Below are 27,587 nucleotides of genomic sequence, written 5' to 3'. Positions count from 1 at the left end.
GCCTGGGGGTTATGCTCTGCCAAGTGTGTGTCCCCCATTTGTCATGTATATTGAGTCATTTCCTCTGCTGTAGATGCAACATATTGCCTGCATGCCTCTGTGCCTCTCTTCCAGTTTTATGCACCCATAGCTCATCCCCGAGGGGGATTGGGGGTGACAATGCATGCCCTGTATCTCATGAATGTTTGACCCAGGCCTGTCCTCTCAAAAGGCATGCAGTACAGGGACTCATAATGGATGGGAAGCACTGAAATTGTCAATCAGTGTTGGGATAGCTAAAGCACATTAGACCAAAACAAGTTATTATCACGATTATTATATGTCCATTCAAGGATTTGTAAGCCACACTGAAAAACTGGAAAACCCTCTAAATAAATAAATGTCAATGTAATGTATAAGTAAGCCATTTGTCCAAAGTCAGCCAGAATCACTGCTTTCAGTTTCCAGTACTTCAGGCTGCCTTCATTACTGTGTGCCAGTCTTGCCTGTACAGCTTTTAGTATAGCCATCACAGCAATATCAGTCTGCTGACAGAGTTTGCAGATGCCCATCTAGTTCCCCGCTTGTTGCTCTTAGCATTGAGGTGCAGCTTACAGACAGCTTTTTCTTACTTTGCTGGATCCTAGACTATCAGGATACTCTGGCATGTTGGGCTATCCATCTACTCTACTCATGGTGGAGGGTTCAGTCTTTGGCTGAGCTCCTCCTCCAGTTACCATCACCACTCCTCCACCCAGCATCCTTCTCCCACTCTGTCTGACTGCATGTAATGGTGTGCCAACCTCTCGGACGTTCGAGTCTTGGTTGGATCCCCCTCTACCTGGTCCATATGGAGACTCCAACCACAGGCGGCCGGCAGCAGATGGTGTCTCTTCCCCCACCCGTTAACCTGCCCCTGGACTGTGCCCGTCTCTGCGGTGCTGCACTTTGATGCTCTCGTATAGGTTTTAACCCGTTCTGTGCTTGCTCTCAGACAACAAACTGGAGTAGAACTGGTGCTGGCGAGAAGAGCCAGAGAGCTAAAAAGCGGCAGAAAAAGGCACCTGAAAGAAACAAGTCACCCTGTATACCTTTGTCATCTAGGATGCTTGTTTTCTACAACGAACAGCAAATGGAGAATCCACAGTGACTAAACTACCAATACAACTGGATCATGGGCTCTGGGATGATCTTAAGCTAATTGTTCAATCAGTGTGACATTGTTTTGTCATTGTGCCAGACATACTTGTTGTGTAGTTCCACCATTCTGTCTCTATTTTTTTAAATCATATTAACCATCAAAAGAATTTAACCAAAGGTGAAATGTAAACTAAACATTCATCCACCCATTATTATTAGCTGTCCAGTACAGGATAAGGGTAGCCCAGAGCCTATACAGAGAACCACAGGGTGAAAGGAAGGGTGCACCCTGCAAAGGACACCAGTCCATCATAGGGCAACCACACATATTCAGTCACACATGTAAACATTATAGGCACTTAAGTAACCAGTTGACCTGAAATTCATGTCTTTGGACTCTGGGGAGAAACTCTATACAAAGCTATAGAAAGACTGAGCTACATTTGAACCCATGTCCAAACTCAAAGCCATGGCATAGCAAGGCATTACTACTATCCACCACGCTACCGTAACTCTGTGACCTAAACCTAAAGGAAATAGTTCAAGGAAACCTGAAACAGTGAATGAACATTTTACAGGTGATGTGGACCTCTGTGGAAAGGGTTCATGTCAGACACCTCAGCAGCTCATCTCATTAGGAATCGAAAGGGACTTCACAGTGTTCATGTTATGTTCTCTGCTGTCCTCTATGATGCTGTCCTCCAGCAGGAGTACCAACTGAAGGGTCAATAACACTAGAAATTTTTTTTGCACTAAGGCACGTGCAACTGTTAACACTGAATCTTCTAAATATACAAGTTGCTCAATCACTCCTTTAATGACACTGATTGCAGTTAATGTTTGAAAGCATTAGAATGAACAGATTATGACATATAAATAAAGAACTTTAAGGCAAATTTATGGATGTGTAAACTTTCAACATAAACACTATAATTAAGACATATAGTTTTCTGATTTAGTTTTAGTCCAGTATTATTCGAGTCTACATGAGGCATTATCCAGGGTTAATATAAGGGTATCTAGTATTTCTGGCAGAGGTCCGGTTTATCATAGAATCTGGACAATCTGTGAAGTTGTCAGTACTATAAGGGTATCAGCAGATAAGTGTTGCAGAGCTCCTGCTCACTACCATGGGCATGTCTTAACAGCTCCTTTTCTCTCTTCCTGTGTTCATAGTCACCGCTGTCATGTCTGCATCAGAGGCTGGGGAAATGGAAAATGTTTTTGGTGAGTCCATTCTTGACCCTCAGCTACTCTTCATGGCAATACGTTTACATGTATTTATTTAGCAGATGCTTTTTTCCCCCAGAGCAACTTCCAATGACCTCTATATATCAGCCCACACACCTTATGCACCAAGGTGACTTACACTGGGTCACACATCCATACATCAGGGAAACACACTCTCTCTGTGTGAACCTGAACAGCATATCCTTGGAGTATGGGAGGAAACCAGAGCACCCAAAGACTTACACTGCTAGATACACTACTTACACTGGGTCACTCATCCATACATCAGTGGAACACACTCTCTCTGTCACTCACACACTCTGGGGGAACCTGAACAGCATGTCTTTGGGAGAAAACCAGAGCACCCAGAGGAAACCCACACAGACACAGGGAGAACATGCAAATTCCATACACACTAAGCAGGAATCAAACTCACGTCCTCTCACACCATCTAGGTACTGTGAGACAGCAGCGCTACACACTGTGCCACCATGCCACTATACCAATGGCAAAGTAAATAATAAAGTATTCGTTGCTTGCAGGGTATCTCCACAGGTAATAAAGCAATCTCACTTCCAAACTAATATATGTCTTACAATGCACCATTGTACTGCCTTATGCATTTTTGGGGTGAGTAGAGTTGTCCCGGGTATCACAGAACACGTCAAATGAAAGTATGCATGTGCAGCAGCCAACAGCACATTCTAAAAGAATTAGTTGTACCATTTTTACAGCAGAGCTCTGGAACTACTGGTTCTGGGGAAACCTTTCTTCCGGTGGCCTGATTTACTACGCTGCAGGATCTAGTTTCTCATGCACCACCAAGTTCTCACTAGCCCACTGGTTCGGCATGTCCATCCCAAGTGAACAGCAGGGACGGGCTCACTGCTGATATACAAGACTGTAAATTTTGGCTGACTTTGACATGCCAGCCTGTTTGCCCTCTGTTCTGCTGCCTTGACGCAAAGATCTATGGGTTTCAGACCGCCTTTATATTTGTGCCCCTAAAGGACTCATAACTGTACAATCAGATTTGTGCAATGTCTAAACGAGCACAAGTACAGCTACAAACATGCATCCACGCACACACAGTTATATCGACAGACCCAAGTGGAGCCTGACATACACTGACTTATTTGTGTCTCCTGCCATTGTCCTCCAGCCTCCTGCTCAAATGGCTTTGACTTTTTGAAGTTCTCTAGACAATGATGGCAATCCTTGTGAGTGAAGCCCATATGACAATTAGGCATGGACCAGAGTCTAAACAAGCAGATAGTTTGTTCGTTAGGCATAAAGAAAAATATCAACAATGGCCAATATGGGACATTTCAAGGGCTGTGGGCTACTTATTAAAATCAAGAATAGCTGCAGATTGGAATACGGATAATGGAAAGTAAATATAAGCGTGCTGACAAAGCGTTGCCATTTGTTAGACTTTTCTCCTTGAGAGATTGAGCATAGAGTTTGAAGGTAAGAGACATGTCACTGCATGTGTAGCAGAGATCGCTGAGCCAGTGTGAGTTCACTCCAGCAGTGATGTCCACTGATGACTTGATCGCTTCCTACAGCTTGCTGTTCTGCTCATCAGGTTATTGAACTAACTCTCTTACGGTTCAGCTAGACCGCTTACGCCTGGATCTAGGGGATCACCCTCCTCCAGTCCTTATAGAAACCTTTGGAGTCACACGCAGACACGGAAGGAGAATGGTCGCGGAGAAGAACGCATCTATTTGGGGTTTGAGGAGGCAATTCCTTTATTTATGAGCTACACTGCATCTATTATGGGGGAGGGGAAATTGGTCAATATTTAATGGATGCGCAGGCAAGGCGGTCTTATCTGAGCAGAAAAATTCAGCTGTAATGCCCGATGAAAGCATTTACAGACTACTCAGAGTGCTTTTTTGCTCAATAGGATGATGATGGGTGGTAGTTAAAGGATACAATGACTTGTAATTTCAGTTTCCAGTAATGTTATAAGTACTGCAAAGCTGTTCTTAACTGTAAAATACAAAATGATGGGAAAATTGACCAGTCTCAACAAGGTTGATATGGATCACTAAGATTGATTCTTTTCAGAGTCTAATCTGAATATGAACATGGCGTTACAGATCATTTGTATGGCTACAATACAGCCGAAACAGCATCGCCTGTAGCAATTTTATTGCTTCTGCAAAGATGAAGGCTCCACAGCTAATAAAAGAAAAAATTAAACCAGTGCTGTCAAACTGCAAAGGGAAGCTTTTTTTAGCTGGACACTCTTAACTGCAACCTAACCCTCTTTCTGATCCAAGCAACCTTAGCTTGAACGGTTTGTATTTCAGAAAAGGCTGGCCGTGGCTTCGTGCCATTGGGTTAGACAGAAAAATTAAAACTAAGACTCCGTAGATCCTTGGAAAAAAAGTGAGTGCTGTGGGCAGTTAGGAAAGGTGGCAGGGTGCGATCTGAGTACATCTTCGTTTTTTGTTCGTGGGTGTTGAAGAGGTGCGGTTTAAGGCGCGGAAAAATTGAGACGAAACTGTTGTGAAACATAGTTCTGACCTGCTCTTATCTGGGGTCAGTTTGCTGTGATTCAAGAAGTCAAGAAGTCAAGAGAGGCTTTATTGTCATTTCAACCATATACAGCAATACACAGTGAAATGAAACAACGTTCCTCCGGGACCGTGGTGCTATAGACTACACAAAGTCCACGTGTGCAAGACCAGTGCAAACAGTGCTAGACATTACAACAATTACTGAAACAGGACAATTAAGCTTAGACATCTATTTTGAGCTGCAGCTTCAAAAAATGTGTGCAGTTACTGTATTGATTCATCTTATGATGTGGATAAGCAAGCGCATGCTTTTTTGTGCTACGCCCAGGAGGACAGAACCTTACTGTACCTAAAGAACGAAGTCACTGATGATGCCACAAGGGAAGTTTCTAAATAGGGCGTGAGTCCTTGGGTTGCAGGGCTGAGGCTCTCCACTACATAAAAGTCCGTCATCAAACCAAATCCTCATCTTTATTTAACAGCAGAGCCTTACGGAAAAAAAAATTCCTGTTTAAATATGAGTGTATCATTGATTAAAATAGGATCAGACCTGACCTGGAACTTCTACTCGCTTCTATCAGGGCACAAAACAACTGTGGGTGATATATTCGACTTATGAGAAAGAGAATTATTGAAGCCATTTTGCAGCTTTGGTTTTGTGCAACATATGCTATAGAACGGGGAATCCCGGCAGATGCGCTGTACCTTATGTAAGTCGGTTTTTGTTTAACTTGATTTGTTAGCCTTATAAGGGGGACACGTCGGGCTTGGCCGGGTCCCGCTCTCTGGCGGGTCTGGGGTTAGAGTCCCTGGGGTGCCTTGTGATGGACTGGCGTCCCATCCTGGGTGTGTCCCCTTGTGTCCTGTGTTGCCGGGTTAGGCTCCGGCTCGCCGCAACCCCGCTTGGAGTATTCAGTTTCACACAGTGTGTGTGTGTGTGTGTGTGTGTGTGTGTCTTAGCCTTATTAAAGCTGTTAATGGAGTGAAAAGCACAATACAAATTTTTGTTAATTTGTTAAACTCTGTTAATGTTCAGACATCGTGATCAGATGAGTGAAATGCATTTTACTTGCACAGAAACTATTTTCTAACCTTTTCGAGTAGTCCTTTACAAATAAATCATTTAACTGGACTGAGAAATTATACCTTTACATTTACATTTGTCCATTCAGCTGATGGTTTTCTCCAAAGTGACTTACAGTGTTACTTGTATGTACTTAACACGGTGGTTCTACCCTCAGTTTGCAATGATCAGTGCCAAAAAACCGAATTATGTCGTTCATTCTCTCAGGTGAAATGAAGTGTGTATCCAGGGCTATGCCAAGACAAGGCCTGAGAAGCACCACTCTGCTATGATATGAGTACAAGTCCTATCAGGATGCGACAGACAACATCATATGCGAGCAAGCACCTCTGGAAGCCCATGAATTCACATCTATTGCACTTTAAATAAGGGCAGCATGCAAGAGAGACAGTCACCCTATCCCTGCCTCAAATTACAAATTTTGGTTGTTGTAATTAATTTGATAAATGACTGACAAAGCAATTGCTGTGCGAATAAACTGGAAATATTAATTTCAAAGTTCAAGTCTCACGCCAACAGAAAACATCCATAATCATCGCATGAAGAGCTGGAATTAGTTATATTTGTCATGTTGGGAAAACCTCAGAAAATACTTGATATCCATCACTCTAAGGGCTCTGGAAACGATTAATATATTGATACAGTCCTGTATTAAAATAGATCCTTAATGTTAGTCTTGAGAGAGGGGGACAGCTGCTCGGATGGGCGGATGGGGGCAGCAGACTGGGGCCATTAACATCTTAAGTCATCTTGCTCGGTCCCTGATGTATCCCCCATTACTCATTCTAGTAATCTGCAGTGCCTGACAGCTTAATAGAACCCAAGGCGTGCGCTACGATCTTGGTGGGTTTTACGAGTTGTAATGGGAAGGTACAGCATTCTGTGGCCCTAGCAGGGTGTGCATTATCAAAGCAAAGGTATGCACGGAGAACGATCCCGTGCCCGTATTTCTGCCAGTGTGACACCACCAGTCCTCTTCTAAGCCTAATCGAGTCATGCCACGTTCCACCTACATCTCCCTCTTCCAAATTGTTTAGGCTGAGAAGCACAGATTTTTTTTTTTTTTTTCTGGCATCCAGTACTAAGCTGTAATATAGGTTGGGTTTGAATAGCTGTGCAATGAGAAGCTTCACATTCTGTACCCTGACAGCAAAGTATTTCATTGTAAAGGCACTGTGTTGTGACACTGAAACCCTCCCTTCACAGGGAGATAATGCTTAGACCAGGGATCAGAAGGCTTGGAAGGTGTAGCTGGCTGCTTTTAATCTGTGACTATGTGTGTTGCTCATTGTCATTGCCGGCTTTAAATAATCTTATCCGAACGGAAAAAGGAGTGTGGTCCTACTACATGTGCTACGTGACTGATATAGTTGTGATTGATTGTTCTGCCCAAGTTCTAAGAATGTAGAGCATAGGAAACCTGGTATTTGCTTTTTTAAAGCTGTTTTTGATTAGGGGGGAGTGTGGTGGCGCAGAGGGTTGGACCGGGTCCTGCTCTCTGGTGGGTCTGGGGTTTGAGTCCTGCTTCGGGTGCCTTGTGATGGACTGGCATCCTGTCCTGGGTGTGTCCCTCTCCAGCCCCATGCCCTGTGTTGCCAGGTTAGGCTCTGGCTCCCTGTGACCCTGTATGGGACAAGCGGTTCAGACACTGTGTGTGTGTGTGTGTGTGTGTGTGTGTGTGTGATTAATTCTAAACCTGCTGCTATATTAATTGTATTATCTGTGAAAGTGGTTTACTTTCTGTTCACTTTCACAGTTTCAGTTTATAAATTGTGTGTGTGTGTGTGTGTTTTCCCTTATGCAATATCTGTGTTTTGTGTGTGAATGAGGGCAGAATAACACTATGAGAAGAGAGGGGAGATGGATTTAAAAATAGAATGTACTTTGCCTCATTTAGCATTACATCCAACCCAATTAGTATTCCATGCAGGAAGAAAGAGTGGCATTGAATGTCCTTTTATGCAAACTATTAAGTTAATCACACTGGCGATAAATGCTCATGGGGACAAATCACCAAGTTCTTCTGATCTTAGCCAGTGCAGCAATGTTGTTGAATCCTGTTGAAATAAACATTGGATTAAACCTTTTGAAGCAGAATTGTGTTTCAGCTTGACTTAATGGTTTTAATAGCCAGTAATACATTACATAAATTTACATTTATTTAGCAGACACTTTTCTCCAAAGCAACTTCCAATGAACACTATGTAGTGTTATGAGCCTACACACCTTATTCACCGCAGTGACTTACACTGCTAGATACACTACTTACACTGGGTCACTCATCCATACATCAGTGGAACACACACTCTGTCACTCACACACTATGGGGGAACCTGAACAGCATATCTTTGGTTTGTGGGAGGAAACCAGAGTACCCGAAGACTTACACTACTTGATACACTACTTACAATGGGTCACTCATCCATATATCAGTGGAACACACACACTCTCTCTGTCACTCACACACTAGAGGGGAACCTGAAGAGCATCTCTTTGGACCGTGGGAGGAAACCAGAGCACCCAGAGAAAATCCACACATACACAGGGAAAACATACAAACTCTACACAGACTGAGCAGGGGTCGAACCCATGTCCTCTCACGCCACCCAGGTGCTGTGAGACAGCAGCGCCACTTGCTGTGCTGCTGTGCTGCAGACAGTGTACCCACTCAAAAAAAATCATTGCAGGCCACCTGTCTAAGTTTTTTCATAATCAAAGCGAGTCATAAAATCTCAGTGTAATTTCTCAGTTTTTTTATTTGAAAATTGAAGAGTGAATATTGGGATGCAATTGCATATCAAATTGCTGCCTCCAGTGCATTGCTGCTCATAAACTGAAAACATAAACCAGATTTAAAATCCAACTGAGGACAGACAGGACAAGTGAGAAAATGATGGCTTTAACACAATTTCTTCACCTCCGAGTTTATTCCCTCTGTGCAGTTCTGCATCTGAAACAACTAGTGATGATGCTATATTTAGAAGTTGTCTCAGTCTTTCCTTTGATTGGCCCCTGAGGACAGCAGTTCAGCTGATGTGTGCTTTCCGGATACAGTGGAGAAACTCTGTGAACTGCTAATGGAGAAGCACATCCCATCCTCATGTGAATGAATTTGGTGCTGAATGCTCTGATGGAAATCAAACGTCAGTAGCAGCGAACACCGTCACAACGTTGCATTCAGTGACAAGGTCATATAACCAACAAAATATCTTGAACTACAAACTGAAAACGTACAACACATGCAACACTGGAGGATCTGTTTTCCAAAGATAAAATCTTTGTATCCATGCAACAATAACTATAAATTGATTCTTAAATTCGCTGTACTGTTTGTTTTTTTATGGGTGGGGTGATGCAGCGGGTTGGACCAGGTCCTGCCCTCTGGTGGGTCTGGGGTTCGAGTCCCACTTGGGGTTCTTTGTGATGGACTGGCGTCCCATCCTGGGTGTGTCCTCTCCCCCCTCCAGCCTTACGCCCTGTGTTGCCGGGTTAGGCTCCAGCTCCCCGCGACCCTGTATGGGACAAGTGGTTCAGACAGTGTGCGTTTGTTTGTTTTTCTCAATATCAAGTACCTTTTTAGCTAAGATAGGGGTCAAAGACTGATTCAGACATCTAGCCTAGCAAGCCCTTCATCCATCCTTCATTGGAAGTCGAAGCATCTGCTAAATGAGTAAATTTAAATGTCTGTTGATCCTGGCTACAGAACCTGCTGTAGTCGAAAAATGAAATGAGTCGACTCTCTTTAGACCACCACTCAAGATCTAGGTTAGTGGAAGAGGACTGCGGAGAATTATACTCCAACATACATAACAATGTTTAATATAGTTAAGCAAACGCACTTGGCATAGAGCTTCAACTGTGAAACTACTGAACGTGTTGACGGATGAGCTTTTTAAGACGTATAAAGGATTTTATGCAATTTAATTTATTTCAATCAACAAACAGCAGTGGATTACTTGGTAGAGCTGTTTACGCATTTTTCACTGAACCGGCGTAACCCGTTGCAGTAGCACGGAATCTAGTGAAGAATCTCCAGTCCATTCATATTCACAATTTGCTCATCCTGTGTAGGGCATAGCGACACAGGGCACAAGAAAGGATATGCCTTCGACAGAGCAGTCCCACCACTCCATCACGGGGTACACGCAAGTCAACACCAAGGGTAGTTCAGAGTTACCGCTTCACCTGAACCGCATTCCTTTGGACTGTTGGAAAAAAAACCCTTACAAACTCCATAGTGGGCCGGATACAGGTATACAAACCTGACGTTGTGAGCGATCAGCACTACCCCCTACATCACTATGCCACACTCTATCAGTCCGCTGTTCCATGTTAAGCAACCCATCCCTAGTGCTTCTCCTCAGCGCTGCACGTGCTTTCGGACAAAATCTGAGCATCTGGTTACTGATCGAACGCAGCCCACGTTATCAGTAGAAAATACATTGAAAACACGCTCCAGAATGGCACTTCTGCAAACTAAGCTCCAAAACACCTGACCGGCCCTGAGTACGATGGATCCGGTTCACTGTCAAGCCCGTGCTTAACTCAGTTAGAGGTTAGAGCTCAAATAACATCACGCAGTTGGTTAGAAACCCCATTTAGTGTTCGTTTTCAAGAGATGTGGGCAGCACCGGAGCCCCTAAGACAAAGATGGATGTTCCTGGGGAGCTGAGCTTCAGAGATGAAGGATGGCGATGCAGTAGCTCATAAACACTGTTGTTTTAAAACATTCAATACTAACTGAATCACCGGGGCGCTCGGCTGCATAGGATGGGAAGGAGAGGGGGACATCATGCTTGTAGTGGTCAGCGTGAATTCCTAACAAGCATAAAGTCGACCGCAGCTTCAAAAAAAACACCTGTGCAGAAATGAGAACATCCCGCTTGTAGGGTGTGTTCTTAATTCTAAGTAGGGACTAAGTTGGGACTATTATTAATACTTTTATTATTACTATTTACTATGCTATTAATAAATACTATTATTAATACTATATTGTAATACTATTAATATTGCTATTTATTGTATACTATAAATAATAGTTTAATAAGTATATAGTATATATAGTATATACTTATATAGATACTATATACAGTACAGTATGAGTATAACAGTAATATTATTAATACTATATTGTAAGACACACACCTTGTCTGAAACCGCTTGTCCGATACGGGTCGCAGGGAGCCGGAGCCTAACCCGGCAACACAGGGCAAAAGGCCGGAAGGGGAGAGGACACACCCAGGATGGGACGCTAATCCATAGCAAGGCACCCCAAGCGGGACTTGAACCCCAGACCCCCCGGAGAGCAGGACCCAGTCCAACCCACTGCACCACCACACCCCCCTTCACTATTAATATTACTATTTATTATATACTATTAATAATAGTATAATTAGTATATTATATATTGTATATACATATATACATACTATATATACTATACATTTATATATAGTACAGTATAAAAGTAAGATTATTAATACCATATTATAATACTACTATTAATTTGAAAGTTGACAATAATCTTTTCTTAGAACACATCACTTTTCAAAGCTATTGCCATCTTTAAAAAAAAAAAGATGACTTATGTACGTTTTCCTTCCAATGTATAATCAGACATTCTCCATTGATTATGTCTTTCATTTGCTGGTGGAATGGAAGCAAAATGTGACCGCTGTCTGCAACCACAGGCATGTTTTCTTTACTATAGAGGCTCAATAAATTGATTCCTGGAATGAGTAACTGCCCCACAAGACCAGAAGAGTATTTGAGAACATTGTATTTGTAAACATCTTACGAAAAAAAAAATGAATGGTGCTTCCACTGAGGAGGCTGTGATATATTTCACTATTGTCGATGAGAATTTAATGTTTATGGCCTGGCTGAATATGCAGGTCTGGGTCACCGCTAATTTCTTTGCCATAAAAATTGTTGCACCATGAAAATAATTTGTATGTTTTGCTGTTTACATCATTTATTTGTTTAGCAAGCACTTTCATCAAATGCAGGTTATGCATTTCGTGAATTATATACATGTGGATGTTTGTTAATGTGCTTTGGGTCAAACACTTTGCTTATCAGACCAGTTAGGAACTTTTCCCCACTTGGGGAGCTTTGCTTTGAACGCTGAGAACATTTAAAGTTGAAGCTCAAAATACCGTAACGCAACTGCAGTTCACTTTCCGATGTATGAATGAATCATATAATGGAAATGCCAATTCAGTATTCAGGTTAGTGAACTTCTCATACATGCACATGGTAAGTATTCACATTCTCCAACAAAGTAAAACAATCTGAAATTTAATTCAATTCTCATTGATAAAATTTTCATTAAAATGCCAACTCACTGTTGAAATGTAAAATATAAAAAATTAATTGAAAGTTGTTGAGCAAAAACAGTCTTCCAAATAGTTCTTTTTTATTTATATTTTCTAGGTATGATCTCTAACTATATGAAATAAATTTGGAATTTACTTTTTGAATTATATATTTGCATTTTATTGTGTCCTTAAATGTAGGGGCATGGTGGTGCAGCAGGCTTGCCCTGTGCTTGCTGTCTGGTGGGTCTGGGGTTCGAGTCCTGCCTAGGATGCCTTGTGATGGAGTGGCGTCCTGTCCTGGGTGTTTCCCCTCCAGTCTTGCACCCTGTGTTGCCGGGTTCAGCTCCGGCTTGTTGTGAGCCTGCTTGGGACGAGTGGTTTCAGTCAGTGTGTGTAAAATCTCAAATCTTTGAAAACTAATCTGAAATGTTGCTAATTTTCATTTTGAGACGGGGCACTATTGATATAAATAATGAAAAAAAACGATTGGAATACTAAGTTTGAACTTCCGTTATGATCCATGCTATGCAGGCCTACATGAATTTGAAAATAAGTTCAGTTTGGGGACCATTCTTCAAAACCCTAACCCTAATCCAGAAAGGGGGGGGGAGTCAGAAGATGCACATAACTAAAACACCTCACACGAGGGAAGGGTCTTAACAGCAAATAACAGGGTAGACCATGTGGGTCTGACTGCAAGGACATACATGCTTAAACATGGATTGATTACCTGTTGCTCAACCCTACCTGTGGTAACTGTTGCGAAGATATTGCATCTACCAGTTGTGAAGATGCAGTTTTTGTCTTTACTGGAGACAGTACCAAGAGCAAATATGTTAAGAAGGTACATCGCCTTCTACAAATTGTTCAGGCTGCCACTAAAGTCCATTACAGCAGTGCTATTGAAAAGGATATAAAGGCTAATTGTGACTTTTTATGTAAAGTGCTGTACATTATTTTTTTAATTGTATATAAAAAAACATTGTGCACCTCTTCCATGTGATCTCAATCAAAACATCCAGCAAAAGCATCAAACTGCTGCTCAGCTCACAACATTTGTCATTTTGGAAAAAATGCCTTCAGAAGGTCAGTAATGAGTTTATGTCTGAGTTTTGTCAAGTCATCTGGTTTTATAAGGAGTCCTTACGCCACCGGGGGTGGGTACCTATCGATGATCTCTTAATGATGAGCAGTACTGAGCTGGCTTCGTGTTGTCTCACTACACCTTGCGTCACCTCTCTTCACCCTGCCCTCCCTTGGGTATAAATAAACTTTATTTATTTAGTTATTTACTTGCTAACTTATTTCTGCTTTGTCGTATGTATGCATGCATGTATGTTGTATGCGTGTGTGTATGCTGCTGCAGCCAACTGAAATTTCCCTTTGGGTTTTCTTGCCTAAGAAGGATGTATTGCGCATTCACACTTGTGATCGTTGGTGACCGCTGGTAGCAACTTAATCCCAAAGCGTTGGCTGTGACTGTCCCAGCAGACCTGAACGAGGCCGTCCCTGAGACGGAGCTGCTCGACAGCAGTTTGCAGAAGGCTCGGGCACAGCTCTCCGTCAAAGCCAGGAGGCACCGGCCCTCGCGCTCACGGCTTCGTGACAGCGTCAGCTCCACCGAAGGAGATGAAAGCCTGGAGAGGAAGGTATGCAAAGAGTGTGAGAACAGTCATCATTGCTGCATTTACTCTGACACTATAGGAGTAGTTAGAGCTGCTGGCTTTAGACCCAAAGGTCACAAGTTTGAATCTCACCTCTGGCTGTAGTACCCTTGAGCAAGGTACTTACCCTAGTATTCATGCATGTTAATTATTTTTAAATTTTACATAATTGCTCTTTTTGAGACAGGTGGTCATGTAGTGGGTGGAGTTACTGCCTTTGGACCCGAAGGTCGCAGGTTCGAGCCCCACCTCCGGCTGTAGTACCCTTGAGCAAGGTACTTACCCTAAATTGCTCGAGTAAAAACACCCAGCCGTATAAACAGGTCAATTATTTTAAATACATTAACATTGTAAGCTGCTCCAGAGAAAAGTGTCAGCTAAATGAATAAATATAACAAATCCTTTTCTAACCTTAATCCAGAAAGGAATTTCCTCAACCCTCCTGCTCCTTATTGATGCTAGGCACCAAAGCCTCGTCCATGTCCGATGATTTTTATTTCTTTTCATGTTGCTGTTTTGACCTGCTTCCCTGACATTTGTGTGTTGCGTTGTTCTTGTTATCATTGCACTTTTATTGTATTTACTGTATTTTATTGCTTTTCGGGAAGATTCACATTAATCCCCAGAAATTACTGGTACACTTAGATATTTGCAGGATCTAACCATCTTCCCAGAATTAGAAACAAAATGTATTAATGTAGGCATTGCCCTAGAGTACCTCCTTAGCAGTGAGCAATAATTTTAGTACCATTTGGGTCTTTAAAAAAAAAAATAGTAGGATCATGATCAGGAGTCGTCAATATTCTGAGTTGTATGCAGATTCTCGTGTAATGAACATCTGTGCATATGGTGGAAAGTAACAAACTAACTGTACTTAAGAGTCACACATCCGCAGCGATGTCTCTTTCTCCGAACGAAATGCGCGAGCTGTATTTTCAACGAGATGTGCGCCGCTCTGCAGAAAAGCGTCTGCTAAACGGACGAACGCGAACGTAAATTTAAACATAAATCGGCGACGCTATTGCGTGCTACGCGAATATTCTTCTTTCTTTGCACATTTGCAAATCCTGCGTCTGCTGAGCTCTAACACATCTTTCAGAAGATTCCAAGAAGGATAAAAAGAGAATGTCTCAGCAGATCCATCAATCTGTGTTTTCCTCTCCGAAGTCTCTGGACAGCTACGGCAGCCCCCTGCACTGCATGCGGTCTCCTCTGCACTCGGCCCTGCACGGCTCCTCCGTCTCCCCAGATGCTCTGCTCTCGTCCTCACCTGTGCTGCGGAGCCCCGCCTTCACCTTCGACACCTCCCTGGTGCGACGCGCCGCCGAGGAAGCTCGAACACCCCCTCCGGCTCCCAGGGGCCGGTACAAGCAGCTCACCAACACGCCATCGCAGGAGGTCCTCTGCTCCACGCCAACAAGTTCTCCATCCCGCTCCTGCCCTAGCTCAGACAGCTCACCCATCTACATTCGACGGGAGCAGCGAATTGAGAGCGAAGGTCAAAATGCCACCTCGTCACCGCTTGTAAAGTTTTCACCGAAACACTAGGATGCTTTTGGCTTTCGCATGTGTGTTGTTATGGAGAATCAGCAAAGCATGAAGCTTTGTCGTGAATAACATGGCGTTTCTTCCGTCAGAGGATGGCCTTGACGGCGGCCAGGCGGAGCCGAGCAGTCCCGCGGTGATCCTAGACAAGAAGACCAAAAGGAGATTCCTGGATCTTGGGTCGGGCTCCAGTAGAGCATGAAATCTCTGTATTCGTAATGTAGCTCTAACCTTGTCAATGCACGTGAAATCATTTTCAATTAAACTGCCAGCGTGCATTACGTGTTTGTTCAGTGCTTACAGGTCGCTGCTAAATAGGATAACGTGTGGCCACACGGTCTCAATTTATACTGCATATCTTTAGCGATGGAGGACATATTTTTCTGCACATCAGCCTGATCTGAATTGTTTCCTACGTGAACACCTACAGTTTAACAACAGTCTATGCTAACTTAATAGATGCCTAATAATGCTTTTAATTTTTTATACCAAGAAGACATTGGAGTATCTTGTACCATGACTGATGTGACTGTTAGCATTGCCACTTCTCCCCACAGAGTCACACTGCGTCGCTCCTATGGAAAAGTTAGGAAGGAGAAGTCCAATAGGCTGTCGGTGGGAAACAGGTGAGCTTACCCGCGCTGCAGATCCGAGGGCTCGTGACTTTCCGTACTGCGCAAAATACAACGTGTTAAGTTCGTGATCAAAATCGATGCATGCAGAGTAGATCTTTGCACAACACCTCTTAAGAGCAGTTCGGTTAGTGTCACGCAGCTATGCGCATGTGTCTGTGCCTTGAGTGTGGCTGAACTATGGAAGGATAAAGAGCAGATGTCTGAGTAATGTCATATTTCGCGTGTCTGTTGGTGAACCGGGGGCGGTCCGAGGTTCGAGTCCTGCTGGGGGTGCCTCGTGGCAGACTGGTGTCCTGTCCGGGGTCCAGGGCGTGTGCCCTGTGTTGCCAGGTTAGGCTCTGGTTTGCCGCAACCCTGCTCGGGACAGGTGATTTCAGACTGTGTGTGTTGAGGTTCTCATTGCCAGGGGCTCGGTCCCCATGTAAAGTCATCTAAGAAGGAATCTGCATTCAATCCTCATATAATGGGGTCACAGAAAGGTCCTGCTCATAACATGCACCACTTTTTCTTACAACAGGCTTGGTATTCAGTACAGTGTTAATTCTGTCCATTTTTCGGTCTTTGCATCCGTACAAGAAACAACCAAAGCTTTCCCTATGACGTACCAACACACACGCTGTATTTGTTCCCACTTATGAGAACGCAGGGGTTCGTGAAAAAAAGGGCTGTGCAATTTTCCAGTCCAGAGCAACGTAATAACTCTGATCATTTTACACGGGAATTTCATTTCGATTTTTAATTTTATTCAATTTAAAAACTTTGGAATGACATCAGTCCTACCTGCCCACCTCCCCTCATTCACAGCCTTCAACTTGTGGCCTCAGAATAGACATCGATCATTTTCACCACCGCCTGGAAACCCCTCCAATGCGACAAACCCCGTCGATTCATCTGCATACATCTGCATAATTCGCCATAAAAATTCCCCCACCAGGAATCCCCAAACCCATCTCTCCAGTAGCCTGCTGCATCATTTCAGCTGAAGGTTCGATATATAGGACATACAACAGCAGCGATGTGCGGCACCCCGTCTCAATCTCCTAGCCTGTCACAGTGGAGATGAGACAAACTCATTAGCCTTCACACAACTAAAAACATCTGCAGAAAGAATGAGCACTTACCTGTGATTATTAGGCTCAAAATGATACAACTCCAAAAGCCAAAACATAATTTATAGGTGCAAGACAGGAAATAAACCTCCTTAACCCCTAAATTAATATCCGTCACTGTACTGTACCTTCCCTCCAGAGAGCAAGAAATGATGGAGAACAAGAACCCAGAAAAAAACTGAAACCAGAATAGAAAGAACGAAAAAGAGACAGAACAGAAAGAAATCTGATTTGCCAGAAGTTCGGTGGCAGATGACGGCTCGCTGAACTGGAGGATCTTCCCTTTGTCCAAGCACCTCAGTTGGACTTGGGAAAAAGAAATAGTCTTTTTTGCATATGATTTCAACTGGTAGAATGGGGTAAAACTGCAGTTCCTCACTCGAGAAACTCAGGTCAGGAGTGGCAACCAATTTAACTTGTTATTCATGTAAATCTGGTAAAATTCTGTGCTGGCAGTAAAATTTTCAAATCACATTCAAAGCAAATCACGTGATTGGTTTAGTTCACGAGTTTTATTTCAATAGCCATGTGAAAATGCATCCAGAACAACCTTCTTTAAATGTTTTGTCTGCATTGACATTTTCTTAGCAGACACTTTTCTCCAAAGCAACTTCCAATGAACTCTATGTAGTGTTATGAGCCCACACACCTTATTCACCGCAGTGACTTACACTGCTAGATACACTACTTACACTGGGTCACTCATCCTTATATCAGTGGAACACACACATTCTCTTCTGTTACTCACACACTGTGGGGGAACCTGAACAGCATGTCTTTGGAGAGTGGGAGGAAACCAGAGCACCCAAAGGAAACCCACACAGACACAAGGAAGAAACCCATGCAAACTCCAATCAGGGATCAAACCTACATCCTCTCACACCACCCAGGCACTGTGAGACAGCAGCGCTACTCGCTGTGCCACCGTGCCGCCCTGCTGCGGTGATTTCTTGAAGGGCTCTGTTTCAACTATTTTCCTTTCTGAGAGCAGGCTGATAAAAACATAATCCTTGTCATCCTTGGAACAAAACTTGAAGAGTCTTGTCACTTGTAGCAATTTAACAGACAGTGTGGGGAAAAATATTAAAATGATACGTCTCTGTAGCAGAGCCAGAGTTGCCGTCTTAGAAAACAGCGACATGACCAATCTGTTCCTCCCCTCATTCCACCATCCTACTGTACCCCTCAAAATGCATCTCTCAGCAAACTTCAGCAGACATGCTGTCCTCTCGCTTGCCTCTCCTTGCTCTTGCACACTCTGAAAGCTAGATCTATACAGAACCCCATCAAAATCCTCCCACCAGTCTGTCCAAGGTGTGAAATCATGCCTTCTTCTCGTCCGCTGTCAATCTCTCTTCCTGAAGTCCCCCCAAACCCAGTTTCTGATGGTAACTCCACGTTAAGCTTTTCAGTACCCCGTCCCTCTATTTGGTCCTCTCTGTTCCACTGATGCTTGGTCTCCCACACGATCTGCTCCCCACGCCGGTGTTGCTACACACGAGTTGTCACCTATTGTGAAGTGGAGGTGGTCACATGGGCAGGACAGATGCACAGGACAACAGGCTTCAGCAAAATCTTTTATTTCAATCTAAACTAAATCAAAATAGACTGCTCCCCGTCCCCCAGTCACTATCCTCTGCACCGCCTCTTCCATTTCCTGGAGACTTTTCCCCATCTTTTGTCCATTGCCACAAACCTCTTGAGCAATGGAGCTGCTCGCGTTGAAAAAAAAGATTTGATCCACCGAGCCACACCCAGGCTCCTTTTCATTTCCACGGCCCCTTTTTTTACAGCCCAGTTTATTTACAGGTGCCGGAAGCTCTTCGGAGCAGCCGCATGCCATATGGCTGTATGCCAGGCAACACCAGCAGAGCTGTGGGAGACCCCCATACCACAACGAGCCTAGTTTGAGTCCTATTCCAAAAATGTCATGAAATTGCTACAGTCCAAACCAATAATTTTTTCTATTAGAAGTAATAGTAATTTGGTTATTATGACCACCTCACAGGGAGAATTTACCTAACAGGGTGATTTCATGGAGCAAAGTAACCTCATTGCATGTAGTGGCGCAGTGGGTTTGGTTGGATCCTGCTCCCTGTTGGGTCTGGGGTTTGAGTCCTGCTTGGGGTGGCTTGCGATGGACTGGCGCCCTGTCCTGGGTGTGTGCCCCGTGTTGCCGGGTTAGGCTCCGGTTTCCTCCGACCCTGCTTGGGACAAGTGGTTTCAGACAGTGTGTATGGGGAATATGTGTTTCAAAGCAGTGGGGAGTGCAAATGACATTTTCTCAAAGCGGGTAACTGTGTAAACTAAATGTATGAGCTGTCCTGCCCATAAACCCCATCTTCTCTGCCAGCAGGGAGCCCTCTGAGAGCCCATCACGGTCCTCAGGACCACCCTTCGTGCCTTTCTCCTGGTTCAGTGACAGTGGAAGGGGCTTAGCCTCATCCAGCATCACCCCCAAGACCACCTCACCAAGCTGCAGGTCTGCCTCCCAGGTAAACATTCGTCATTAATTTGACGAACCGTTTCGGAGCATTCTTTATCGATATGAGAGTTCGAGACTTGTTGTGCAACTTCTAAATAAATAACTCTGAACAAAATGTGTGCTCACAATGGCCCAATCTGATCGCGTTTCGGTTTTGTGGGACCTGTACGAATCCAAATTTTAAGCAGTTCCTTTACAGTTTGAAAAAACAGCGACTTCTCGTGTGCAAATTGTTTTATTAATAAAAAGCTTTAGGAAACAATCAAACGCAAAAGAGACGATGAGTAACAGTTACTATTTATTTTCATAGTGCTGAGAATATTTTACAAAACAATCAAAAACCTATTTTATATATTTTACAGGTTGATTTCAAAAATCATCTAATGCTGTTGCAGCTTAGTTGCCACCAGTCTAGGCATTTAAAGACAATTTGAAAAGATGAAGGCAAATGAAATGTATTATACAGAAGTTAGTGGAATATGTCGTTATAAACTTGCACGATGATCTCAGTGAAAACAACTGCATTATACATTTATATGTATATATATATATACAGTGTATATATATGTATATTTTACTTGAGTACCAGGTCTAGGGCCTCTTCTGCTTGTCATTACAGGAGAAAGTTGTGAATATTAAACACAAGTAGAACATATGATAAACAAAGCATGTTTAACAGGCTTTTTTTATGGCATTTTCGCTTTTTTCAGAATCTGTTTCAGCATACTTTTTACACTCAGATGTAACCTGTGCTGCACAAATTTACTAAGAAAGTCTAATTTTTTTGTGTTTGTCATATTTTTAAGTTGAATTATTTCCAAATCCTCACACGCTCCAAAGACATGCTGTTCAGGTTCCCCCATAGTGTGTGAGTGACACAGAGAGAGAGTGTGTTTCACTGATGTGTGGATGAGTGACCCATTTTAAGTAGTGTATCTAGCAGTGTAAGTCTTTGGGTGCTCTGGTTTCCTCCCACACTCCAAAGATATGCTGCTCAGTTTCACACAGAGAGAGTGTGTTCCGCTGATGTATGGATGAGTGACCCATTGTAAGTAATGTATCTAGCAGTGTATGTCACCGCGGTGAATAAGGTGAGTTCATTGGAAATTGCTTTGGAGAAAAGTGTCTGCTAAATAAATAAATGTATACGGAAAAAAAAAATCTGCTAACAGAAAAAGTAAAGTTCATAATTAAATTATAAAATTGTGAGGAGGTTATCAAAGCAAGCAGATTCAGCACTCAGACTTTACAGTTAATGTAGGCAGTGTTCTCAGAGATTTCATATCTTGGGATTCCTGGAACTGAACATATTAAAGGCTAATGCAGTTGCTCTTGTTCTCCTTGGGGATTTCCAGAGGTCTTGAAGGGGGCACTTCATTGACCAAAGCATGGAAAGCAAGCATTTACGTCGATGGCCCATGTACTGATAGTGCTCTAATCCATAATGCCTAGAATATAGTTATAAAAGGGAGGGATGTGGTGGTGCAGTGGCTCAGTGGGTTGGCCCAGATCCTGTGCTCCGGTGGGTCTGGGGTTCAAGTCCCACTTGGGGTGCCTTGTCGTGGACTGGTGTCCCATCCTGGGTGTGTCCCCTCCAGCACTACACCCTGTGTTGCTGGGTTAGGCTCTGGCTCCCCATGGCCCTGTATGGGGCAAGTGATTTCAGATGATGTGATGTGATGTAGCTATAGAGGACATAGCTTCATTCCATTCCCTGCAACTGAAATAAAGGGTAATCCATAAATTTCCAGAGGTTACTGGCATAAAATCTTATAATAAATTATGTGTTGTTTACTCTCCACGCCAATGGGTATGGAAACAAGCGACTCAGGAACAGACCATGGATTGGAGACAAATATAAACCATCTTTTTTTAAAAAAGATTATTGTATTCTAGAACTTCTATTCTTTATAGTCTGAAATGAGAAAACCTCTTGACTGTACATACAGTCCAATAAATACCTCCTTTTTGAGCATCTAGTTTATTGTGTGTCTAGATAGAAGACAAGCAAATGTTGCAGGGCAGTGATTTTTCTCAGTTTGTATGGATGTAGTAAAAGGCCACAATAACCATAAGTGTAGCAAAGTTAGTGTGTCAGATGTCCTGGTACAACGCAACCACCACAGAAACCCCTAAATAATGAAGACCCTGGCTTACATACAGGTGCTGATTATATCATATACATATATCAGTATCTACTGAACTTCACGTTGGGAAATATAACTGCATTCTTTAAAAAAAAAAAAAAAGAAACAGCTGATCCGTGAAACATCAAGGGGGAAAAATCTTTCCAGCAGACATAATCAGAATCTAAATGCTCATGGCTTACGAAAAGATGCCCTTTAAATGCACAGTTAGCTTTTTATGCGGAGCTTTTCGGTTGTAGTTAGTGCCAAAGCAAAGATCTCGCTCATGGCCTGTGTAGCAATTAGAGCGCCGCTGAAGAACAAAGCCCATTACATTTCGCTCTGGCTGCCTGGCTTGGGATAATGGCTTTCAAACGAGCTTAGCATCTTGGGAGAGGCCATGGGTGATTTTGTCACGTCCTGACTGAGAACTGGAAATGCTGGATTTCGTTTCCCCACTTAAAGGAATATTGTGACCATAAGCAGCGAGGAAGAGCACGCCTAATGTGGGCTACCACTCCTGATGGGATTCCAGGCAACTGAATTAGAGTGTAACTTATTCTATAATCAGTATACCGCTATCTCAGATACCTTCTTACAAAACAGGTGAGAGGAGAGGAGAGGGACATTTTCAGATGAGGATTGAAATGAAACTTCAGACTAGAACTGAAATACCAGAGATTAGAGGTTTTAAACCAAACAAACCTTGCAGGTAATGTTGACTTGCAATGAGAGAAATCAGTTAGCAATAACGAATGTTCAAAATGTTTACGGACATCTCTTGCCCTCTAGGAGTCAACACTCAGTGATGATTTCTGCCCGCGAAGTCCTCGCGTTTCCAGCGGCTCGGGGGCGGAATCCAGGTCTTCCCATCCATACCAGACGCTCTCCCAGTCCTCAGATGAGGTGAGTGGCAACCCTTTCCTTCTAGTGACTTGAGGCCGAGTCTGCTCATTGTGCCATGAAAAAAAAAATAACAACAAACGAAACAAAAATAATTTTGCTTTTGGGAACAACATATAATGGAAACTTTTCACTGCTTTTCAAATAAACTTGCTTGTCTTCACTTCGCTTGCCTCAATATCGCTCATTTTTGGTCTTTAAGGGGCTCAGACCTGACCCCTGATTGAGCTCTCTGGCTCCTCTATCATAGTAACACTGATGGAGCCCTTTGAAATTCACACCACCTCCGGTTGGGTGTTCTGGCCCAGGGAAACCAAAGCCCAAGATCATTTTGGGTGTCTTAACTGCACATCTGGTTGTAGGTTCAAATCCAGCTCTGGGTGTGCAAAGCTTTTGTGTTCACAGTTGAAAATACATGTACAGAAAAATACAATGGTAAAGCCCTTCTGTACCCTCCCTTACCATGAAAACCACACAACTGGTCACCATAAGTCAAAGAACTGTCAACAAAAAAAGAAAAAATTAGATTGGCTGGGGGTTTTTATTATGTGTTTGTCAAGATTATGATAATGTTGGTAAAGAACTATTTTAATAGTGTTAAACTTTATTTATATGTCCTAATTGTAAAACTGTAAGTAAATAAATGTTTTCTTTTTCACCCCAAAATTGAATACAAATGTGAACTATTGTGGGGGGGGGGGGTGTATGGTGGCACAGCTGGTTTCCTCTGTGCCTGCTCTCTGGTGGGTCGGGGGTTCAAGTCCTGCTTGGGGTGCCTTGTGGTGGACTGGCATCCTGTCCTGTGTGCACCTGACAAATTATTCACTAATAGGCCTTAGCCCCCTGAGAAATAAAGTAGTAAATACAGTAACTAGTTATTGCACTGGGTGTAAAAATTTATTTACAATTACTGAAACATTTTATTTGCTCAAATGTATCTACACAGTAAATTTAATAATATGACTAAAAACAAAATCAAGTACTGAACTTGCATATTCGTTGTGCAATGGAGTTGAAATCCTAGTTAAGGCAGAGAAATTAAACCAGCATATATTTTATCCCAGGCAATTCCATATTAAGTCCTACCTTAAATGTAATCTGTTTAACACTGTCCTTCAACACTAGCCCCACTCAGATTTTCGGTTATTTTAACATTTTAACGGCATCATGTCATGATGAACAGATGATGTGGAGGACATTGGATTTAATTGCAGGTAAGTTTATTTGTAGTTGTGGGACTAGGCTGGAAATCGTTGCCGGGGACGGGCAAAGTGCCAGGCGATCGGCCAGCAGAGTACGGGCAAGGAGCTGGAGATGTGCTCGTAGGACGAGGCGAGGGGTCTGGAACTAGGAAACATGGAGGAGATTGAAAGGGCGAAGGGGCGCTGGACATCAAACACTGGAGGCACAAAAGGACGGTTGTCTCTGATGAGATTCCGCGGGGGTATGGTGGTGAACCGGCTTTCTTTATACTTGATCTGGTTGATCCGGATCAGGTGCTTGGGGCGTGGTGTTGGGCGTGACACCTCAAAGTTTGAGAGGATTAAAAAAAAATGACTACGTAAGGTAACTTGTGTTCTGCGGGTGGATCCCTCCGAAGGAGAAGTCACCATTTGTGTGAATTTCTCTCGTTTCCTTGTCTCCTTTCTGTCCCGGACTACAGTTTGTGGATGAACCCATGTGCCTGGTGTCAACCTGGAGCACCCAACAAGTCTGCCAGTGGCTGAAAGGGTTAAACATGGAGCAGTATATCCCGGAATTCACTGCCAGAGAAATTGACGGAGAACAGCTGCTGCAGATGGACAGCAGTAAACTGAAGGTGAGTGAAAGACGAATCAGCCATAACCTGAATTTATCTTACTGTACCAATGTTCTATTATAATAGCTATTTAACTTTAGCTTTTGTCCAAAGCCAGTTTTATCCAGTGCGAATTTCACATATATATATACAGCTGAATATTTTACTTGAACTATAAAAGTTAAGCACATGGCTCCTCCTAGGACTTGAACTATGAACCATCAGGCTATAATGTGTGCTTATCATTCCCACTTTCCCAGGGCATCACAGGGTGGAACTAAGGCACAGGACAGGAGAGCTTTAACTAAAAAGTTTTTTTTTTTTTTCTTTTTTTAAATGATCCAGAAACAAACAGGCCCTTCTGGGTAAAAGGAAAAACAAGCCTCTTCTTTTCCATACCACTTTGAACCTGTTCCCCCAAAACATCATCCCAAGGCCTCCAAGGAAGCTGACTTGTAACTGGTCTTTAAGTATCAGCAGCTGGCCATATCCATATGCGTGTGTGTGTGTGTGTGTGTGTGTGTGTGTGTGTGTGTGTGTGTGTGTGTGTGTGTGTGTGTGTGTGTGTGTGTGTGTGTGTGTGAGTGTAAGAGAGAGAAAGAGAGAGAAGGGGAGTTGAAAAGGTTGGAATCACCCAGAAGTTTTTGTCTTTGAAAAAAAATTAAACGTTTTTTTATCAAGAAACCATTCAATTCATTTTAAAAAAACAGTCAAATTATTATTACATACAGGTGGTCCCTGATTTATGATGGGGTTACATTCCCCGAAACCCATCATAAGTCGAAAATATCCTAGTGGAAAATGCATTTAATACACCTAATACACACCTCTGCGTGACAGAATGGGAGATGCAGGTCGCTGTCACTGCCCAGCATCACGAGAGAGTATCGCACCGCATATCGCTCGCCCGGGAAAAAAAAATCAAAATTCAAAGTACGGTTTCTACTGAATGTCTATCGTCAGCTCATAAAATTGAAAAAAATCGTAAGTCGAACCAGCGTAAATCAGGGACCACCCGTATAAAAAGAAGCAGAAGGTCCAGACGCACAACTAAAATCACTGTCTGTCATTTGAGAAACAGACACTTTATAGGTCCTCAGCTGGCTGTTTCCTTGAATACACACACCATCTGAAACCACTTGTCCCATATGGGTCCCAGGGAGCCGGAGCCTAACCTGGCAACATAGGGCAAAGGGCTGGGACACACCCAGGACAGGATGCCAGTCCATCACAAGGCACCCCAAGTGGGACTCAAACCCCAGACCCACTGGAGAGCAGAACCCGGTCCAACCCACTGCGCCACCAGACCTGTCTTGTTAGGTCTTAGATAAGTAATAACAAATATGATGCCATGGTATGGGTACATGAAAGTTCATCATCATAAACCGACGTGCGCAAAAACCTGTCTCACCTAAAGCAGGACAATGGGAAAGCAACTATTCCTCTAACTTGGTAGATTCCACAACTGCTGTTCAGGAAGATTGTTTTGGTTTTTGTAAAATGATTACACTGTGATAGGAAAAAGATGAACTGTTTTTTTTTTCTGTTTGCCCTTGTCGGTCCTGATCCCGTACATGTCTCTTTAGGGGCTTGGCGTGACCAACTCCTCAGACCGCAGTGCACTAAAGCGCCGTCTCAAAGACATCCACGCTGCCGCCGAAAAGGAGCGCAAGGCCTTAGACAAGCTGGAAAAGCAGAAGGAGAAGCAGCGCAAGAAGGACCAGGAGCAGCGCAAGAGCTAGGAAGCACCAGGGGGCAGTCTACCCCTGTCCCGCTCCCTCTCTATGGCTCTTTGCCATACAGACAAAGAGGAAGAGGCAGTGTGTGAAATGACCACCTTGTATTCAAAACACCCTTTTTCTGCATCCGACAGAATATTCCTGAAAATCGTACAAATTCGTACTTTGCTCCATCAATAAAAATATCCTTTACGTCATAGCGCGACGTATCCAGGAGAGTCCACAAAAAACTTGTTAAATTGTTCTAGCAACATCTATTAGCTCCAAATATTTGACACCACACACAAGTTACAGGAGCTTGTCCCGAGGTCCACCCCAAGGCACCCCAAGTGGGATTCGATCCCCAGACGAGCCACACAGTGGGCCCCAGCCAAGCCCGCTGCACCACCTTGCCACCCTATTTGATTCTAAAAATCTGAAATTTTAAAATCAAACTGGTTAGTTTTCCAGAGTCAAATTAGTCTGGTGGGTCTGGGGTTCAAGTCCCGCTTGAGGTGCCTTGCAACTGACTTGCGTCCCGTCCTGGGTGCGTCCCCTCCCCCTCCAGCCTTTCACCCTGTGTTGCCAGGTTAGGCTCTGGCTCACCATGACCCCTGTATGGGAGAAGCGGTTTCAGATGGTGTGTGTGTGTGTGTGTGTGTGTGTGTGTGTGTCCGTCCTGTTATGTTTTTTAAATAATTCAGTGCATCAGTTGTTTTCATCACATTTCACCTTGTTTCTAACATCATTGCATTCAGTGATGTTACAGATTCTAACAATGAATACTGTACTTTCTTGTGTGGTTAAAGCAAGTGCATATTTTCAATGTTTAATATAAGTGTCTTTTTTGCATTATGTTAGTTTATGAACAAACATGACTGTTCCTGCCATGACTGAGTACTTGGCAACTAGATCAGAACAACTTGTGAGTTATAGCCCCAAAAACCTGAAAATCCCTAAAAATCGATCTTGTGAAAGGTTTTGTCCTCTGATTTTATTCTTATGTACAGAAAACTGATTAAGCATGAATCCTTGTATGTATGGGGCTGTGAGGAGGGGGAGGGGGATTTATCCCCACACACAATACCATCAGTTAGGTCACAAACTTTCGTTACTGCAGTTGCAATTATATTGTTTTACTTATTGTCGTGGTTGTCATTTATGTTTCATTTATTATTGTATTAAATCATTGCAATGCAAAAAACATGTCAACATTGTTCTTTGTTGCTCGTAGACTCTTGAAAACAAACCAGACCTCCTTTAGGAGTGGTAAAATGCAATGCTTCTTCATGTCAGTGGTTTTGTAAATTTTTGATTTTT

General features: G+C 43.2%; 1 protein-coding gene across 3 annotated transcripts in view; it reads left to right on the top strand.

Annotated features, from left to right (window-relative positions):
- samd14 (sterile alpha motif domain containing 14) overlaps positions 1-26,814 on the top strand; it is a 28,174-nt gene extending 1,360 nt beyond the window's left edge. The window contains exons 2-10 of one of the 3 annotated variants that reach the window (XM_018741989.2): positions 2,296-2,346; positions 13,776-13,933; positions 15,116-15,446; positions 15,586-15,673; positions 16,051-16,119; positions 19,594-19,732; positions 22,641-22,754; positions 24,415-24,570; positions 26,136-26,814. In XM_018741989.2, coding sequence (XP_018597505.2) covers positions 2,307-2,346; positions 13,776-13,933; positions 15,116-15,446; positions 15,586-15,673; positions 16,051-16,119; positions 19,594-19,732; positions 22,641-22,754; positions 24,415-24,570; positions 26,136-26,291 — 1,251 coding nt within the window. In that variant the 5' untranslated portion in view covers positions 2,296-2,306 and the 3' untranslated portion in view covers positions 26,292-26,814. Of the gene's footprint in view, positions 1-2,295; positions 2,347-13,775; positions 13,934-15,115; positions 15,447-15,585; positions 15,674-16,050; positions 16,120-19,590; positions 19,733-22,640; positions 22,755-24,414; positions 24,571-24,894; positions 25,050-26,135 lie in introns of those variants that run through there. The other 2 variants (XM_018741988.2, XM_018741990.2) reach the window with 2 other exon arrangements.
- Positions 26,815-27,587: the final 773 nt, after the last annotated feature.

Source organism: Scleropages formosus, chromosome 25, assembly GCF_900964775.1.
Source record: "Scleropages formosus chromosome 25, fSclFor1.1, whole genome shotgun sequence".
Taxonomy (NCBI): domain Eukaryota; kingdom Metazoa; phylum Chordata; class Actinopteri; order Osteoglossiformes; family Osteoglossidae; genus Scleropages; species Scleropages formosus.
This window is presented reverse-complemented; position numbering and strand designations above follow the sequence as displayed.